Genomic DNA, 21,259 nt, shown 5'->3' with positions numbered 1-21,259 from the left:
CAGCATACATAGAATGTGTATGACAGGCATAATACACACAACTAAGAAGACTACGTGTCAGATTAGTGACCAGAGGTCATGAAAAAGCAGAGGGATAAAACAAAAGTTGTAAATGTTTGATCACTTTTGAATTAATTTGATCATCATAACCTTTTTGTATTATTTTTTTTTTTTTTTTGGTGCAAATCAGACTGTGCAAATATAATTAGAACAACTGCCCAAGAAAAACATGAACAATAAATGATAAAATACAGACTCAAAAGATACTCTAATATTGAATTTCCATTATGAAATTCTGAGATTAGTGACAATTAAACAAGCTCTTCTGCCAAGGAAGGACAAAAAAAATACTTGTGTGCTTAAGTACCAGAATGTGAATTGCAAAACATACAACAAAACCTCTATCCAAGCAAAGAATTTTGTGCAGACTTATATACTAGTAGTAAATAAATGAAAAAGAACACCCTCTCAAGAGATGCTTAGGACAGAACATATTAAGCTCCTTCCTCTCTCCTCCTCCTCTACTATCCTCTGTCTTCACTACAGCCTCCATGAGCAAAATGAACTTTTCTCATCCTCATACCATTACCTTCACCTCTAATGGTCTTCTGTACACTAGAAAGTATTTTTATTTCTCCACTACAGACTTCTCTGTTGGTTTGGAGTGTATATGCCTGATCTTTCATTGCTTTGATGATAAAAGCCCCACTATAGCATTTTGCTGTGGCTGAAACTGTGCTTTTAGCAGTGTCATATTTTCTCTCTTGTAAATGGCTTTGCTTTCAAATTGCCACTCAGGCTTGTGGCCACCACCATCCCAGGCACACTTTGGCAGCACAAACAACAGTAAAGTGCTGCTTGTACAGACACCAACTGTGGGTTTACCAGCAATAATGGCATTAGAATAATTTTACTCAGTAGTGTGAACACAACATTTGTTGCCAGCTTAAGCAATTTTTTCTCAATCTGCCTGAAGAATAGTGCCTTTTAGGGTAACTATACTGCATTCTGGGTTGATATGCCATGGTGCATTCTTCTACTAAAATTTAAGATAGATATTGAAACACTGAGATTAGCCAAAGTAACAAAACTTCCTGATTTATTTTTTTAGTATCCATTAATTTATCTGATTATTTGTAATTCAATACAATTTAAAAAAAATCTTTCAAGCTTATACATATAGCATTGCTATGTTATCAATTACACATATGCATAGCTGCTCCAGGAAACTAGCAACTAGATAGCAACATGTCTACAGAGAACTTGAGAATGCCTCCAGAATCATCACTGGGATGACACACTTGTACTACTAAAAGAGGAGAAAGCAGTTACTTATCTTCAACATATCTGCTAGTTTTCTCTGTAGCCTTAAGTCCCTCTTGCTGCTCCCATTTGCTCAGGATCTCAGAAGGGTATACCCCATCCCAGGGCATGAAACTTAGTATTCTCTTCTGTAACTTTCTTCCTACAGTTATTCTGTAATACCTTCCCTATTCTCAAATTAGTTGATAAAAGAGTCACAATTTCACAACTGGAACCGATTTTGAAACATAGCTATTATCTTCTGGAGTCATAAAATGGGCCAGTTATCAGAACCAAAACCAGAACATCAGGCTTAGGTCACTGTTTTGGCCTACACTGTATTCAAAGGACAGTTTTCTGTCAGTCTGGACTGGTGACTGTCCCCTGATTGCTTAGCTAAGATAAGTCATGCATGGTGAGCATGAGGAAGGAGGCACAGACAACAGCCTGAGCACACAGGGCAACTGATGTACTTTTCATCTTCTGAACAAAGGAGAGGTTGCTGGACAGTGACGTTTTAAAACTACGTTCCATTTTTACTTCTCTTTTCCAACTTTCCTTTATCTTTAAAGGACAGAACGCAAAGGCTTTACACTTTTGCTTTCAACCTTTTATCATGTTTGAAATTTACTCTCCTTGAAACTGCTTTGCTGTTAACTTAGAGGGAAGGTCCACGTGGCTGCAGCTGGGCTGCTTCTGGTACATTGGTGGCTGGACTCCTTCACAGCTGCCCAGGCTTCTCTACATTGCACAGTTACCTGCCCCGCAGGCATTTCGCTCATGGGGCTGGGAATAAAACCCGCGTCTCCTGAGCACCTCTATGTTCCAGATGAGCTCTGCTAAATGAAGATGCATGACAGTTTTTGTGTTTTTCAAATGGATAATAAATGATGTTATAAGGTCACAAATATCAGAGGCATCTCTGAGCTTAACAGATGCAAAATTCAATACACCAATTAATTTTGAAGTTAAAATGTTAATAATGGTTTCATAGCCTAAGTAATGAATATGAATTTTCTCCCCGAAACTGATGACATTTCCTGAATCAAAAATGCTAGGACTTTGCTCTCTATCCAAGCATAATGTTCTCTTGCTTCATTTAAGGTTTTGGAAATTGAAGTTACTGGGGCCATTCATGTGCAGCTGTCACTTCCGTGAGTAACCTTGGATTTATTAAAATTCTTTGTTCTATTACTAAAGACAGCAAAATTTTCCCATTTCAACGAATGTCTCACTTGGTTTATCACTATAGACAAGTAAGACATTCCTGGAATGTGAAAAATCTTAAAACAGTTTCAAAAAGGTGTGTTTCATTACCTAGAATAGAGCAGACCGTTTTACCTGCAAGAAATCCTGAACTACCTGATTGATTCTATTATAATAATAGCTACAAGGCAACGTTATTGATGCAGTATAAATGGTTATTTTTTTCAAAACAGCTTTCTCATGTTTACCCCAACAATACTACTGAGTTAAGAGCTTACTCCACTTAAAGGTGCAATATTTGGTGTACTGTACAGCAAAATACAAAGTAAAACAATTAATATGAGATAAATCCTTTCTATGTATTAATGTTGAGATAAGAAGATTAAGAATTATTCAAAACTTAGATATGTGAATATAAACTAACTTACATGATGTTCATGTAAAAAAGCAAAGATGAACAACTGAAATTCCTTTTTAGGGATCATTAAAGAACAGAACTTTCCTTAACCATCTCTAAACTTTGCTTGAACTGCAAAAGATTGTAAACATGCATACGTAATACACCTTTCAAGCCTTCATACTTACATTATTGAAATTATATATAATCTGTAAGGTTGGCACTGTATCTTTGGAAAGTTCAACAGCAACATATACATCCACATTTTCACTAGCTTATTGCTAAATCAAGAAAACATTTATAGACTTACTTCCTTTAAAAGCAGTCCTACTGAAAGAGAGCATTAAACTGTATATTAGATATATATGAGAAAAAAAATAAATCACAAAACCACATGGGTTCATTTTGAAAACTCTGTTGTTCTACTGATTTTGCTAAATCAATAAACTAATGTCACACAATCCATTTGCCTGCACACAGTCAAACCCTTCTTTCACTTATGTGCTCCTTACATACAAGTGAAACCGAGTATCAACATTGAAGCAGGAACCATGTCTGAATAACATCACATAGAAATAATTTAAAGGCATTTTCTAAATTACCAGAATAATGACAGTAAGTCAGACTTGTTGACGCATTTTATTGTGAGATGGGGAGTCTGGTAAAAAACTAGAAAATGACCATGATGTAACAAGGAACTTAAAAATGAAGTTTCAGATTTGTAACATACATACATGAATACAGGAACAAATTGGCACAAAAATGTTAAACATTGTTCCCAACACTGTTTATAAGATTATTCTAATTTGGCTTACTAAGGAAATGAGAGTTTTATGGTTAGACTAATCTCTTAATAAAACTGCAGAGCATCATGCTATTAGTCACACAGTGAATTTCAAAATTTAAGAGCTTTATATTAAAAACTGGGTAAAGGTAAAATGAATTGATTGCAATTGTAAAATTAATACATTCCCATTTTAATTCTTCTGTTCTACAGTCCAAGGCAAGTATAAATGTTAACATAACACTGTTAAATCAAATCTCAATGCAAGAGAACCGATTGCATCTCTACTTTAAATCTTATCAACTTTCCAAATTTTCATACTAAAATATATTATTGTATTAATACAAACTACAGTATTATACACTACACTGTGTAATAAATAAAGAAATATAAAAATAAGACACATAAATATAAAAGTTTTCTAAAACTAAAAAGGTACATATGTCAGTAAGAAGGGTATTAATACTGCCAGGTTTGAAGACATACAGTACAAAATGTTGCACAGATCTATAAACTAAAAGAAATAAAATAATACTGATAGGTAAAAATCAGCTAACATTGTTAATAAATGGGGTCCATAATAACTAACATTTGAAAATACTTATGAGCCAGATAACATGTCATGTATGTGTCTGAAATTAAAGTAAACCAATAAAGCAATAAAGCAGATTAGAAAATTTCCCTTGTAATTATTGTAGAGAAATTCTGCAAGTCAGGTATTAACCCAAAATACCACCAAATAATTAAATAATGAAATATACCAGTGTTCTTACTTCTCTGATGGCTAAGTGTTTTTTTCCCCATGATTCGCTTTTAAGTTTGATACAAATCAACAAATGCTAGTTATTGTAGGCCACACATTGGATAAAGGCTGCTTAAAGCCTTTATAATACTGATAAATGGCACTTACAGCACACAGGTCTTGCATAAGGCCAAAGGAGATACAAAGCTTCATATCATATCCTTCATATTGTAACTACATACTCAAAACACAATTACAAACACTGATTTTGACGACTTTGCTGTCCTTACCAGTATTAACACTGTTAGTCCCTGCAATCAGAACTCAACAACAATCTTTTCAACTACATTTTTAATCACATGAGTAAGAAACTTCAGTTCTTCTATCATCTGCTTTCTTAAGGCTAACAATACACTTTAAATGATAATATGCTCTACTACAACATCTAATGTCATAAACCGCTACCTTCTAGGTTGAATTTACAAAGGTAGCCAAGTACTGTTTGCAACTGCATTACAGGTTTCTGCAAAAGGGAATTTTGTAGTGCAGAAGTTCTCACATTTTAAAACATAAGAAAATACTGAATTGGATTTAGGAAATGTTTTACCATTAAAAAAAAAAAAAATCATATAAATCTCTCCCAATTGTACAGCTTAAAAATTAATCAACTGAAGAATGAAAATTAATACTGATAAAACAAACAATGCCAGATGCTTGTCTAATAAATCAGGTTTCCTACAACCTGTTAAATCTTTGCTTCCAGAGTCACTGTATTTTTCTAATCTGCTTCATGTTATAAACTTGTTCCTAACTTTGAAAACTGTGTGAAAAATTACTAAGTTTGAGGTTCAGGCACACCTGGATTTATTTTTTTTTTCTTTTTCTTTTTTTTACATATATATTTTTTTACACAGTAGTGAACAGAAATCACAGTATGCAGGCTACTGCGTTTCCATGAAAAGCATGTATAATATAGAACGAACTTCATTACCAATTTTTTTTTCCTTATAGAAAAAACTATCATTTAAGCTTTATTTGTTTTTTTCTTCTGACACCTGCCCATTATTCTGTATAACTTCTGGTTCTGCATTGCTTGCTTGATTAACAGCTTCATCATTCTTGTTACCTTCAGTTTTCTCTTCTTCTTCTTCTTCTTCTTCTTCATCTTCTCCTTCTTCTCCTTCTTCTTCATCCTCCACTTCTTGTAGTTTCCTACATTCTTTTTCTTCCTGCAGTCCTTCTATCTCTTTTTCTTCCTCCTCCTCTTCCTCTTTTTCACTGTCTTCCTCTTCTTCCCTGGTTAGACTCTCTCTCTCATCTGAGTCGATCTGTGATGGAGATGCCCTGGCACCAGCATGCTCATTATTGAGGACTTCCTGGCCTGTCTCCTCCTGTTCCGTGCTGTCACGCTCTTCTGCCTCTCTTTTGCAATAGGAGTAGCGATGATTCATGTGCTGAGAGTAAGACCCCGAGTGTGAAAACCGCTTTCCACATTTGTCACATTGGTAGGGTTTTTCCCCAGAATGCAGTCGCATGTGTTCGATCAAATGGTGTTTGTGTTTAAATGCTTTTTTACAGATTCCACACTCATGAGGTCTTTTACCTACAAAATAAAGCACAATTGGACATCATGCAGCTGAAGTTTTAAAAATTTATACTGTTGTTTTCATCATGAAATGCTGTTGGTGAATGTATTACCAAGAATTAATACTTTTATTTAGCAAGATGTTCTACTCCACATTATCAGCCTGAGTTTCTCACCCGAGCCCAAACGATGAGGGTGCAAGGGTACATTGCCACAGTTACAAGGTTAATTTTGTAAGTTTTTTATGAAAACTGAACACAGAAGGACAAACAGATTATCAGATGTAACTTTTAACACAAAAAAGTGCAAACATAAGTAAATTATAAAAGGAGACATTTTTCTTGCAGTAAACATTACTTTGACTCAAAACCATTTTAACTTTTATATATTGATGGAAATTTTACATCAGCTAAGCTTTTACATTGGTTTTCGTGTACCAAGTCCTTCTTCCATGTTATAGGTAAAGGGAAAATAATCTGAAATCTAGGTTGGCACGGGTAAACGCCTTACATACAAAACTTGCTGACTATACATATATTAACAAGAAAAATCTGCTTTGTTTCACTTAGTTCTCTTTCTGCTCTGTTTTCCAGGTTTCTACTCTGTTGCCTTGTTTTTAGAGTCTCTTTCAACAAAGTTGTTATGCAAAACAACTTCGTGAAGTCTTAGCCCAGACACAGAAGTCAGAGACAATAAGACAGCAGTTTTTTGGTCACACTGCACTGATGATCAACACCTCCATGTCAACTTATGCCAAACAAAGAGGTGGGTGTTGGTGCCTCTTCCCAAGTCACAAGCGATAGAAAGAGAGGAAACAGCCTCAGTTTGTGCCAGGGGAGGTTTAGATTGGATATTAGGAGAAATTTCTTCACTGAAAGGGTTGTCAGGCATTGGAACAGCTGCACAGGGAAGTGGTGGAGTCACCATCCCTAAGGGTGTTTAAAAGACATGTAGACATGGCACTTACGGACACGGTTTAGTGGTGGACTTGGCTGTGCTAGATTAATGGTTGGACTTGATGATCTTAAAGGTCTTTTCCAGCCTAAATAATTCTGTGATTATGAACAATGCACTTAATTTAAAAGTAGAATGGAAAGAACAATTACATTATTAAAAGGAGGAGTTAAAAGAGTTTCAGGACTGGAAAGTTATGAAAATAGTCTTAATGAATTCATCTTGAGAAACTTGATTGAGTAAAGAAAAAAGGGATTTTTTAATCTTTTTAATTCTATATGTGAGATGCAATTAAAACATTAATATAGGCACCTAAACAATAAAGATTTTTTTTTTAAGACATTACAGTAGAAGTAAGAGAGCAACAGTTATTAAAATAAAGACTAAAGATACCAGAAACTGAAGCCAAAAGGGACAACTATGACAAATTAAAAATAAAAAATAGAGCCAAAAGGGTGTTTTTTTGGCGTTAGATTTCATGTCTAATGAATGGCTGTTAGCTTCAGATAATTATAAAGGTGTCTCAATTTGAAAATCCTTCAGGCTAGATAGAAACACTGACTTTCATGTGAAGTATCATACACATACATAATCCTTTTTTCTTAATTTCGAATTTTAATTTTAAATTGTTCTTAATTTATAGTCAGGCAAGTTAAATTAGAAGTAATACATCCTTGATTACAGGCTGTGGCTTGCAGATGATTGTCCATGATCCAGATGGAAGAAACTCCCCTTTTTCTACTCAGGGTTTAGGTCTTACAGATTTAAAGAAACACAGAATTGCAGTTCTGTCAAACAAAAATACAAAACACATTTCTAAAGAAAGCTGAGCATAGGTGATAAGAAGGACTATTACACTTCCCTACACTTTCTGAGAACTGGATTCCAGTTATCAGTTACATACTAGCAATGAAATAATAATCTGAAACTGCTTTTCCTAGTACATACCTGTGTGCTCATACTTATGTCTCAATAATGAGCTGCTCTTCTGGAATATTTTATCACATAAATCACATGCATACATCCCATTTTCTGTCTTTCTCATCTTTTTCTTTGGGGGTGTTGAATCAGAATCATTTTGATCTTCTACATTTGATACTCCTTCTGAGCTAGTGTCTTGCCTTTCATCCTTAAGAAAAAAATATGAAAATGAAAAAAGGTTGAGTTCAACAGAAAAAAAAATGCACTGATGCAGCATACAATTTATAAAGTGTAAGCTGAAGCTGCACTGTTATTCAATTCTGTAAACAGCCAAACGAAGTTGTTTGGACTTATATAGTCAGAAAAATCTTTGGCTGCATCACTCTGCTTTGCAGTCCCTGCCACCATAGAGATGCATAATTCTCACTGGGACTGACTTTAATCACTTCAAAGTCTGACTGTTGGCGAGGTCTAAGCTACACTGACACATCATGTTTTAGGGCCCCTAAAATAAATGAAATGTTAGGAGGGAAAAGAAGATTACAGACCTATAAAGTACCTCAGTAAGTTGGAAGAGCAAATTTGTTATCTAACTGCATTTTTCAACTAGTGTTTGTCACACACATTTTGCTACCATGCGGATTTTATGGAAGTTAGGACTGTATTTTTTTCATGAATTTTTCACAAAAAGCTATTTAAGTTACCAATTGAATTTGCATATTTGACTACCCCCTTCCTCATAAAATTACCACAAATACTACTTAACCTAAAATTTTGGTGATTTCAAATGTTTCATTAATAAAGTTTTAAAAATATCATATCTGTTGTCTGTTTCTAAGCATTTCAAGTGCTGAAGCTCACCTGTAAGAAGCAAAGTATTTTTTACTGATATCAGCAGTATCACTACACACAGAATTAATTTTATCATACATTACTAAATCTGAATATAAAAAAGTACAAGTTAGCTATCTCAAATGTTGTATGTCTCATTAACATTAAGCAACCGTGTAAGTCTTCAAGGCTCCTCAGTCTCTGGCAATACAGAGGCCTGCATAAAATGCTAAACAGCCAATTTCTAAGATTTAATTAGAAATGTTCAGTCTTTACACAAGCCACTTTTCTGTTCTGCTCTGTCATGCACAGGTGTTTTGCAGGAGGCCTGACTGATTAGATCACATCTGGATGTACCCATGGAGGAACACAGCAGGATACAGGAATGGCAGATGAAGAAGACAAATACCTGCCTGACTTCCAATTGAGAAAACATCTGAATTTCGTTTAAAGTGCCATTATGGCGTAGGACGAATTCAGCTACTCTCCAAGAAAGCAGAGCAGTGTGAAGGGAGTAGCCAAAAGTTTCAAATAGTTTATTTTCTGGATGTGGGGAAAGATACAGAGCCAGAAAGAAACACAAATGGTGGCCTTACTTTTCTTTTTGATCAGGAGAATTAGACTGTCTTTAAAATAATGAGCAGCAATGTCCTAGAAGACACTTCTGAATGACTGAATATGGTGAAGAACTGACTTGTCCACACACAGAACTATATAGTTTCTGTCCGTCTGGACTCAGGCTGCCTGAGCTAACTAGCATTGCAGAGGACTTAACAGTAACATCTACTATCCATTTAACAATCAAGCCAAATAAACATGAGAGCTTATATTTACATTTTTATTTAATTTATCTTGACAGTTTTCTGTTAGTTCAGCATGGATACAGAATGAATACACCATACACAACATATAGGAATAGAGGGACTGAAGTACCTGATTTCCATTGGCTTGGGTCTGTTTTGGTGGTGTTTCTTGAACTGCAGGACTAACTGTAGTAGAGTATGTATAAGCCACCTGTGGAATCAAAATGGTTTGCTTATTGGCAGCGAGAGCTCTCAAGCATGGAACACTGTTCTGGTCAGCAATGGCAACAATTGTAGGTAACTGGGCAGTGACTGTAGGTATAGCAATATTTATGGGATTGGCACTTGGTGGGATTACATTTACAATAGGATCAGAGTCTGTAATACTGTTGTCCTTTTGTGGTTCTTTTTTTGCACAAGTTAAGTTCAAAGGTTCTTCTTGGACAGAATAAACACTGTTCTGGTAAACACTAGTTATGGTAGATCTTTCCAATAGTTCCCCATGTTGCTTTGGTAGCGAAAGGTCAAGAGGTTCAATTTGTGGCTCTTCTTGTACACCCTCTGCTGTGTACGTATAACCCTGTGAATTTCTTGATGAAGATAGGTTTAGTGGCGATGGGGATGGCGTGCTACTGCGTGAACCATTCAGAGTTGATCCCCCTGGTAAAGTCTGAGATTTTGTTGTATTGACAGGATTTTGTGAGTTATTTGTGCTGTTCTGGGGTTCACTTACATTTGTAGTTGCTGCTTGATCATCATTATCTGTGTGACTGCTTAATTTAACTTGTTCAGGAGAAGACGGTGCAGAAGACTGCACAGAAATTTGTCCAGCTTGCATTTTTTCAAACCACTTTTTTACCACATCCAGTGGTAGGTTTACTGAATCTGCTATTTTTGAAAGCTCTTCTGCGCTTGGTTGTGCATTTAATGCATAATACGCTTTTAGGAGCGATAAAAGGTTCTTTAAAGGTGGCTGACCAGGAGATAAGTTATTCTCCCCAGTTTCTGATGGGACAGGGGAGTCAGGCTTCTCAGCTTCTGTTCCACTGGGCTGAGGAAGCTGAGGAGGATTTTTCGTTTCATAGTGCTTTAATTCTTGAAGTGCATTAAGATCTCCTGGACAGTCATCACAAAGAAGACAAGTGCTATCATTAGTCTCTCCTTCAAAGTTCTTATCTTTCTCAGACTTCACTGTAAGATCTTCTGGTAATTTTTCATTTTTGCAACTATTTGTAGGAACAGAGTTTTCTTTTTTCAGATTTTGTGGAACAACCTGAAGTTGACTTGGCTGCTCCAAGCTGTAGTTGATGATAATTTTGGTTGTCCCATCTTGGTCAACCAAAGGAAGACTGATAGCTGAAATGAGGGAATGGCCAGCTTGTTGTATAGATGCATTGCTGATTGTTTCTTGTTCTTTGGACGCAAGATTAGCATGATTGTTTTCCAATACTTGCCGTATTACATTACCATCCACTGCCACTTTAAGTACATTTTGAATGTCACTTAAGTTGATGCTTATGGGAGACACCAGACCTACTGTTGGTAGAACAACAGCTTGCACCACACCCTGAGGAGAACTGGTTGCCTGCAATGGGCTACCACCACTAAAAACCCCATTCTGCAAAGGGGTTGAACAATTAATTCCTGAAGCAACCACTATGGGCTTGAATTCATAATCCACAGGTTCAGTTTTAATTTGGTTAACAGGAAGTTGCTCTTGCAAGGGTTTATTTTCTATCTTTTGTCGTATCTGTGGTCTTGCTGGGCTACCTGGTGATGCAGAAAGGGAAGGGGAGGAGCACTGAGATGTCTTGAGCCCTGACCGGGCTCGACCATTCACGGGCATCAAACCAATACACTTCTTACTGCTTATGTGTGAACTGTATGAACCAGAATGGGAAAAACGTTTCTTGCAGTTTGGGCACTCATATGGCTTCTCTCCTAAAGATAAAAAAAAGAAAAAAACAAACAAAGAAAAAAAAACACACAAAAAAAAAAAAAAAACAAAACAAGAAGAAAAAAAAGCATATGCAGTAGTTTACTAGGTTACAGTGTAACTTCATCGAGCAATAGTAACTAGAAAAGAATACATCAAAATGACATCTCAAAGACTCCTAGGGATAAAGAAACCTTATACAGTGAATTGAACAGTAGGAGTAATTATGTCATCTATAGCTCTGATTCTAGGGTCCTTTAATAAGTTTGTGATCCGCTAGCAGATATAGGATGGAGTCCATATGATCATGATACATTTCACTATTTCCCAGTAACTGTCTACTTATCACATAAACGAGACTATATAATACTTGCAGATTTCATTAAACTCCATTTAAGTAGTACCACTACTAACTTCATAAACTACTTCAGAATGGAAAAAAATTAGAACTAAAGAAAAACTGGCATAAATGCAGGTCGTAAATGTGTAAGGAGCTATGCACATTTTATTGTAGCAAACTCAATACAATATATCCCTATGTTACTACAATACTCGTCAGCTGATAATTAGGCAAAGTTTAAGTAAAAGGAAACCAGACACATATAGAAGACATGTATATTTGTGTTCAGAGATGAATGTCAGGTTAAATTGCCAGGAAGAAGCACACAACTATGCAGTCATTACACTCCTAGTAAGAGTTGGCTTTTCAGGGGATCTGTGCTACAGAGGAAAAGGAAAGAGCCCGAAGAGCTGGCTTGCTTCATACTGAAAAGTATGTTCACTGAGGCTTTCCCACTCACAGGCACAGTGCCAATACCCTCTGGAAATGAAAGGAAGACTATGTTTGCTGAGTGAGGACTTCTAAGTGAGGTGTACTTCATTGCTATTATCATGTCTGAGAAGAAGGGAAAATTTGGCCTAAAAACTTGTTTTCAGACTTTCTGTCAAAGGGTAAATCTGGGTTAAAGACAGAAATTGAGAATCTCTTTTGAGTAACCACATTTAACTTATTGTTATATATTGAAATATATTAGTATGTATTAAATTTCTTATAAATTGGAACTTTCTTATGAATTGAAACCGTTGTGACAGAGTATCAGAATCCTAGACCTGTGTCCTAAGGCTATTTTAATATGATTAGTCTTGAATGATGACAATCACAGCCACAGTAGGAAGCATAGTTCTTATGTCCTGATTATTATCACTTAAAACTTTCTAGCAAGGCTCAATAACATACTGAATGATCTGCAAACATTGAGATAAAACAGACAAGTGAAAAAGGACCAGAAGAATGCCCTCATTTCTTCTGTGACAAGTGAAGTTTTCCTTAACTGTCAGAGCTTAAGCTGCAACTGTAAACCCTCTTCAGTTATTCTATGTATTTCTTGCACACAGCTGAAGGCTGCAGTCAGTTTTTACAGAGTCCCAGAGAAAAAAAGAAATGGAAAACACTAGTATTTTAAACTTAGACTTACAAGACTGATACCGTATCAAAATTATAAAGAGTAAAAAAGGCAACATTAGTACATAATTCAGTTCTTGGTTTATTTACCACTGTGGATTCGTAGGTGCTCCTTTAGGTGATGTTTGTATTTAAAAGCTTTTCCACATTCAGTGCACTTGAATTTTCGATTACCACTGGACTGCGTCACATGTCTCTGTAAGAAAGAATTCATAATTATTGAATAAGACAGCAAGCTGGAAAAACATCTTGTATTTTCACACTGTAACAGAGAAAATGCGATACAAAACTGAAAAGAATCAATCATAATTTTAAGAAACTGAAAGGTGGTATGTGTTATGCATGGAAAAGATACAAATTAGAAGTCAGGTTAAAACTGAGCCATGTGTATCTTCTGAATAAATCTGGTACAGTAAAAAGAAAAGAAAACAAACCAACCCCAAAATATATTTGCCCCCTCTCCTAATTTCAGATGAAGCTTGCATTGACATGTTATGTGAGTAAGAAGTTCCAGGATGCATGCTAATTCTATTTGTAAAATTAAAAAAAAAAAAAGCAAGAAAAACCCCATGCCCACCACCCATAGAATAAGTCACGCAGGACAAAGAAACAAAGCATATAAAAGCCTGTTTAAAGTTTAATCAGTTGCCTTAATTTTTCCATTTACATGCTTCCAGCGCTTACTGTTGGCCTTGGATTCCTCTATGTAATGATGTCACAGGATTGCTCAAGAGAAGATGGCTCAATGACAACAAAGGCACTCTCAGACACAATTAATTCTCAAAATAAATGCAAAAAACTAAATTAAAAGAAATAACAATATGGAGGGATTTCCCAAGTACAAAACATCAGACCTCTTCACTATTTGCATTAAAGCTCTGTGGTTATTTTCGTTATATTTTGCCTTGTGAGAACATTAATTGATAAGCTCCGAATTATTTTTAATTTATCTTTATTTTTATACTAGTTTAAAAAAAGCAAAAGTTAAGACAGACATGTAAATATATGTAGTATAGACGTGATATGTATATGGAAGATAGATCATTTTATCAGAAACTGTATAAATCTATGAATGTGTATTTTTAAAGACAAAAATTACATACATTTTAAATGTTGGAGCAACTTAATGAACTCCAAGATGAAATGGAGGAATTAGAAATTCTTCTGTTCAAACAAACTGTTTATTTAAAAGACCTGTGGCTCCTTTTTAAGTAGAGCTCACTTTGCATGAAGATGCTCTATCACCGTTTGTATACAGCTGCAGATTTTTGGTAACCGGGGCAAGTATTTTCATAAACTCATTAATAGAGCTATTCTTGTACTCTGGGGAAACAGCCTGCCTATGGGCAGCTACCATGAACTGTCTGGCATGCATTAGCTTCCGCTGGTGTGAAAGAGTGGCAGGGAGCTCCTACACCTAATTCTGGTCTACTGTGGTGGGAGCAGATGCTCACCGAGTGCTCAGGCTGTTCCCCGAGTACAGACACAGCAACTGGGGGCTGAGATCTGTGCTGGAGAAGTGGGGATGAATAAAAGGCAGGATGATGCTCCTGTTCTGATTTAGATCTGAGGAACCCCCATCCATGCAGTTTGCTAGATAGAAGTCTGAGCATTCTGCTATGAGATATGTTGTCCAAATTATCAACCCTCCCTGCTGTATACCCTGTCTTCCTTTATATGATACAGATGCTAACAGAAGACGAATTGAAACAAGATAATCTAAATTGCTTACAAGTACTCTAATTTAACAGTTCCCTTGGGATGAGCACTTGGTTAAGCTGCAGTTTTCACCTCTCAGCAGATACTGCTCCCACTCTCCTTGGGGGGGTGGGCTCCTTCCCGCCTCCTCCCAGGCTCTGCAGTGAGGTCTCCACTCTGACTTATCCTGATTAGCACTTGACCTTTATTTCGGGTTTGTCAGCTGTTTTTTGCTAGTCCACATGGCTTTTCAGCTTTGTTTAACTAAGTCCCTTGAAGATGATGTTCTAGATGATTGTGCCTGACTCACTGCAGTTCATTTTAATGATGCAACTCCACTGAGTCTAGAGGACTGTGTCGGGATTTACTTAAGCCTGCAGAGAATCAGTTACTGTGGTTTGACTTGGGATTATACAAGTTAAAGGATCTCAGCATATATACAGCTACTGCAGATGCTGGATTACATAAAAATTCATACTAAATATTAGTGCATGTATTCAGTCTGTCAGAAATATTTCCACTCCAGTCTTTAAAATCCAATGTTCTACTTCCATGGCGTAGAAGCCCAAATTTAACTTATCAAATTTTTAACGAGTTTTCCTGTTTTCCTGGTCATGGCTATAAGCTGCTTTGAACTTTCTGCTAGGCAGTGTTTCCATCTATTTGCCTTACCTTCTTATATTTGTAATTCTTTATTCAGTTTTCTCGCTGTCTGTCCTATACTTTTCTTTTTTATAAATCTGGAACATCCTCAGAATTACTCTCCAGGATCTTCTTTAAAACTGAGAAAACATAACTCTTCTATAAAGTACCATCTTTGATATTCTTTCACCTTCATTTTCTCAGATTCAAATGGTTTTCCCCCTTTCAGTACTGTTAAATCCACATTTTTTGTGCCTCTGATGTGTGATATATTTTTTTTAAAGCACTGCACATAACTGCTGTCTTCTGCTCATTATAGAATTAACCGCAGCATTCAAAGAATACTCCTCTGCATTCCTTTAAGGATTGAAAGAAGAAACATCAGCATTAAGGTCTGTAACTAGTCACTAGTACATCCCTGCATCATTATTTACTGTGCTTAGGAGTAAAATCCACTCTTTTCATACCACAGAATCAAAACTAATTAATGAGTATCATCCAAAATTATTTGGAAGACAGGATTTACAGGTACATCAGGGTTTTTTCACAGATGGTTTGAACATGGTCTTCAAGAACTGCCATTTCTCAGTGGTGTCCATGGCAATACGAAATTTTAACAGAATACCTATGGGTGCTTAGTAAAATGATGAAAATAAAAATAAAACAAATATAAGCAGCACTTATTCATACTTCAACATCTTTCTTGGAGTTTTATATGTGAAAGCAGATGATACATAGGCAGCATTGCCTCCTACCAACCATTAGTGGTGTAGGAGCAGTCAGGGGAGCTGTGAGGGATGACGGGGCCAAGGGAGGGATGAAGGAGAAGGTGCAGGATGGCTCCCAGATCTTTGCTCGAGCAGAAGTAGCTGCAGTTTGGCATATTTCCCCCTTCCTCAGAGAGAGGCACAGTGTGCACATATCTCTTCCACTGCCTTCACTACACTAGGTATTATCTTTGCTCACTGCTTCCTTGTACAAAACAATTACACAGTTGTTACATGCTGGACATTAACCAGCTAACAGTTATCCAAATATACTTTCAGGTGAAGCCCTTTAAGAACAAGACATGAACCATTCTATGATTAAGTTTTGAAGATGCAGTTGTTTAAGATGCACAACCAGGAGGTCTATACTTACTATGGAAAAAGGTTAATTTTCTATTACACGAATGACGTAACCACATACATGTACATGAAGCCAATTTTGAAGACAACAACTTTGTGAAAATAACAAACAAATACATATTTCAAATTTACCAAGTATCTAAACTATTGTAGTTTTGACTCTAGCTATGGCTCTAGAGAAAACTCACACTTAAACAGGTGTAATATTGAGTTCCAGATACTTCATAGAAACAACATTTATCACATGCGATTGTGCCTTCAAAAGTGTAAACCCATTAAAATATATCTGCAGGAAAACAATTTAAGCTTCCTTTTGTAGCAATTCTTCTGAGATTGTTTACTCACTTGGTATTTTTTAGCTATTCATTCAAACTACATGTAAATATGGGAAAGGCTTCTAGCCTCTCCAACTACTTTATTCTTCTGCTTTTAGGCTTCTAGTTGGAAGATCTGAAAATAAATGTGGTAGCTCACAAAAAAGCATTATACAAGAAGCATTCATAGATTTAATAGTTAGAAATATAAGATATGTAAAATATAAGATGATAGTAAATTTAAAGTGGAAGACAAGCCGATAAGATAGCAAGACAGAAATTAATTTTTAATGGGAAATATATTTGCATAAACAAGAACTGCCACACCAGAATATGCTGACAGGGTTACTCCAAACCCTGTGAGATAGTAAAATCCCTGCAGTAGGATGGCCAATACTTCTTGTAAGAATTTTTCCTATTTAACTTACCCATGAAGGCAAACAGGTATAAAAATGTGTAACAAATGTGTAAGTCTGTTAAATTCCTGGACTTAGTGATACTTTGTAGAATGGAGGTTAATACACAATGTGTAAAAAAGTATCTCCTTTACTGTGTTACTGCCTTTCAGTTTAATGAAAGATCTCCGTTTGAAGCTGCAAGAAATATTGAAGTACCTTTCCCTTTACATTTATTATTCACTGTTTTGCATCTTCCTGTTTTCTGATTGAAAACCTGTGTCTTTTTTACTTGCCTAATTCCTGACTGTTTCAGTGAGTTTCAGTTGGTTTCTGAGCCTCAGAAAACCTCTGATAAGCTATGGAAGCATGTAATTGGGGATGGATGATAAGAAATTGTGGGGATAAAAGAACAAAAGAAAAAGAGGGAGAGTGGAACACAATCTCAGGACCTTCCATAGTGATGAGATGGGTAACTCCTGGAAGGCATCTCAGGGAACCAAGCCGTCGGGGTCAGCCCATGAACCAGTGAAAACAAGGCTGTAGTATCTTTAGCCTTTTTTGTTGCTTTATTTAGTGCTGAAACGTTGTATTTTATGAACAAATTATTTATATATTGTCTTACAGCATGGACTGCATTTAAAAGCTGTATCTCACAGTTCAAGCAAATGAATTTACAAAAAAAAAAAAAAGTAGTATTTCTCTAAAGATTTGAGATTAAATTTGAGTCACAATTTTTATGTAATGTTCGCCAATGAACAGAAAAAACCTAATTACCTATATAAATGCAATAAAGCACTTCTGAAAACCAAATTTAAACCCAACCATACTGCCTAGGTGAATGAAAACACAGGAATTCAGATCTCATCATTTGACAGATATGGAAAAAGCCTGACTTCATCAGCAAGTTTAAGTGCATGCTCTGGGAATGGGACTTCAGCACACAGATAATCTGATGTGAACAGCTGACTTGCTCTGTACATTTTTGCTCACATAACAAATCACAGCATAGTTACAGAGGGTGATAAATCTTTAATTCAAATGCCACTTACTTGATCTCTTCCTGATTTGTGTGACGTCATGTGGCGGTCGAGCTGCGTTCTGTACGCAAACGTGTAACTGCACAAGGAGCAACTAAAGTTATCTTCATTTTTTTCATGGCGATATTTAATGTGTTCCTTCAGAGAGGTAAAACGCTTGTACCCTCGATCGCAATATGGGCAAGTAAGCAGTTGGGAAAATGCATCAGGTGTTCCTACACAGGACAGGCAATACACCGTATTTAAATAAATGTAAGTTCCAAACTTATTACTATCAACATACATACTTTACATTTACATATATAACTGTAAGAAAACATGCAGCTGCTAGGAACTCCATCTGTTTTAGAAAAGGACTAATGATTTTTTTTTTTTTTTCCCCACAGGTATTATGTTACTAACTACAGTACAACATGGTTGCCCCAGTGTACACTGGAGAGAGTCAGCACAATATGATTACCCAAAACTGCACCTCTCAGTGAGTCTGTTGGGCTTCCCAATACATTACTAGAGCTTCTATATATGTATTTCTGTTTAAAAAGTAGTCTGAAAATTGTGAAACATGGTTTAAGATCTAGCTATTTTTGCAGATCTGGTTAGCTCAATCACAGAAATCCTCAAATCCTGGTTAGAAATGTAAGTTTGTCACTGAAACACCTAATAGTCATCCTGTTTTCAACTCCTGAGGAATAAATAATATTTGCAAACTGCAGAGAATATTTTTTGTTTTCTTTTTACCTAACACAGAATTGTAAGTGAAAAGAGAAATGAAAAAAAAAATTAGAAATGTGGTTTATAATTCTTATACCTGGACCTTTTGGAATGGGTCCAGAGGAGGGCCATAAAGATGATCAGGGGGCTGGAGCACCTCTCCTGTGAGGACAGGCTGAGAGAGTTGGAGTTGTTCAGCTTAGAGAAAAAGAAGGCTTCAGGGAGACCTTATAGCGGCCTTCCAGTACTTAAAGGGGGCTACAGGGAAGCTGGGGAAGGACTTTTTAATAGCAACAGTGCAAGGTGTAATGGTTATAAACTAACAGAGGGTAGATTCAGACTAGATATAAGGAAGATTTTTTTTTTTTTATGGTGAAATACTGGAACAGGCTGCCGAGAGAGGTGGTAGATGTCACATCCCTGGAAACATTCAAGGTGAGGTTGGATGGGGCTCTGAGCAACCTGATCTATTTGAAGATGTCCCTGCTTACTGCAGGGGGTTTGGACTAGATAATCTTTAAAGGTCCCTTCTAACCCAAACTATTCTATGATTCTATGATACACAGATATGTACCTGTTAGTAAGACATACTGTCTGAGTGACAGAAAGGAGAGAGAGCAAATGTAAGGCCGTAAGTATGATTCTAATGTGATTATGGGATCTATTCTGCTCACTTTCATGAAGTTACTTCTGTGACAGTACAGGACAAATCAGATTGAAGCTGAATATTAATTTCACAAGTCCATTTCTGAAAAGTCACCATTTATGAAGTTTTAACTCCATCTCTTTTTATTAGCATATATTTATCTCCCATTTATAGTAACAATCTATCTTTGAAAAGTTAATTTTTTAAAGGATTGAAAACAAAAATCTTTCTTTCTATATTTATAAAGGTGTGTTTAAATAAATGTGGGCTTTGCTGTATTTGATCAAACTATCAAGTTATGAGGTGTGATATCCTCCAATGACGATGCTACCCTTCCATGCTTCAAGAGAAACGGGAAGCAAATTTTGCAAGGATGCACCTATGCAGTGCACTGAGTGAGAGCAGGAGAGGAAGGTGGAACATCTTTACTGATTACCATTTTATGTTCTGAAGCACAAGGGGGAAATTTGTACGCACTGTCATTTGAAGTTGCAGAACTATAACCATTATTAATACTCATAAAATTAACCAGTACTTTAGGAAGTACTTCTGAACTATTTATCTTCATGGCCTCTTCCAGCAGTTAGCACCACAGATAGATTATATGCTCTATAAAGTAGCAATTTGTTCTGTTTGTCTGGAGTTTACTGACTTTATTTTTACTGAACGTGCCATTGTTCTTGAAACAGTGAAAAGGAAAAGAGGAGTCAGACTAGTTTTCAGTACTAAAAGCCAACACCTTCTCTGTCATATAGGTTCTTTTACACTTGTTATGGTAACAGGCAAGGTAACAGTTGTATTGCACTCGGTTTTGTGTTGTTCTATCCCTTTTCTGCTTTTTCTGGATTAGCTGGATTGTCCAAAAATGAACCTGTCCTCACATGTGTAGACACAGTATGCTTCCCTTCAATTCTCTTTTTTCCATCTACAACTCAATTCACCTGACATAAAGAATACTCCATTTCAGCACAAATACAACTCAGTGGAAATGTCAGAAGCATGTTAACTTAAATGCTGTTTCTGTGGGAACAATTGGCAAAATGGCAATGGTTTCCCAAAGCCACTAAAGACTCTAATTCTCTGTCGGTTCTCTTGTGCAGTCCCTCAGTTTGGAAGCATTTATCTTTAGCAAATATCACTATATTTTTGGCTTTATTGTTCAGCATCATGATTTTCAGAATACCTCCCTGTGAATTTACTGGGCTATGTCCAATTTAAATTATTAATACAAGTGTGTATTCTTAATGATTACATGGAAATCATATTCCAAGGCTGTAAAACTATTCTTAATAATCTCTGCCAGTGCAACTACAAATTTAAATCTTAAATTTATTAAATTGTAATTTTAAAAATGCTACTGTTGAGCAAGTATCTTGAATTTTGCAAAACTTGTTAAATAAACCACAAATTATTAGCAATTCAGGTCCTATTTTTGTATGTAAATAGGCATGTACACAGTTTTAATTTCTCAAATATTTTAATTTATTTATTTGTTTTTGCTAAAGTCTCTAATAACATAAAATCTCTGGAAAAGCAGAACAAAACTCTTAGCATTACCCCTTTCACTGCTCTCCCTTGGACTTCAACAGAGCTACAATGTAATACAGCTACAATGACACTTTTTGTTCAATTATGTACATTTTTTTAAATGACTGGAACACAACAACTCCTTTACCATTTATGTAGGATGTTACTTTCTTTTGAAAAATCTTAAATATTCCAATAAGGGAACACAATCTGGTTGAAACTGCAGTTATCACAGG

The 21,259-nt window shown here is 36.0% G+C and overlaps 1 protein-coding gene across 3 annotated transcripts in view; it reads right to left on the bottom strand.

Annotated features, from left to right (window-relative positions):
• Positions 1-3,525: 3,525 nt before the first annotated feature.
• ZEB1 (zinc finger E-box binding homeobox 1) overlaps positions 3,526-21,259 on the bottom strand; it is a 125,077-nt gene continuing 107,343 nt past the window's right edge. For all 3 annotated transcript variants that reach the window (XM_042802281.1, XM_032982701.2, XM_032982700.2), the window contains exons 5-9: positions 18,152-18,354; positions 13,014-13,119; positions 9,656-11,466; positions 7,919-8,099; positions 3,526-6,034 (exon numbers count right to left, since the gene is read on the bottom strand). In XM_042802281.1, coding sequence (XP_042658215.1) covers positions 5,463-6,034; positions 7,919-8,099; positions 9,656-11,466; positions 13,014-13,119; positions 18,152-18,354 — 2,873 coding nt within the window. In that variant the 3' untranslated portion in view covers positions 3,526-5,462. The remainder of the gene's footprint in view (positions 6,035-7,918; positions 8,100-9,655; positions 11,467-13,013; positions 13,120-18,151; positions 18,355-21,259) is intronic.

This window comes from Tyto alba, unplaced genomic scaffold (genome assembly GCF_018691265.1).
Source record: "Tyto alba isolate M040663 unplaced genomic scaffold, T.alba_DEE_v4.0 Super-Scaffold_38, whole genome shotgun sequence".
Taxonomy (NCBI): Eukaryota; Metazoa; Chordata; class Aves; order Strigiformes; family Tytonidae; genus Tyto; species Tyto alba.
This window is presented reverse-complemented; position numbering and strand designations above follow the sequence as displayed.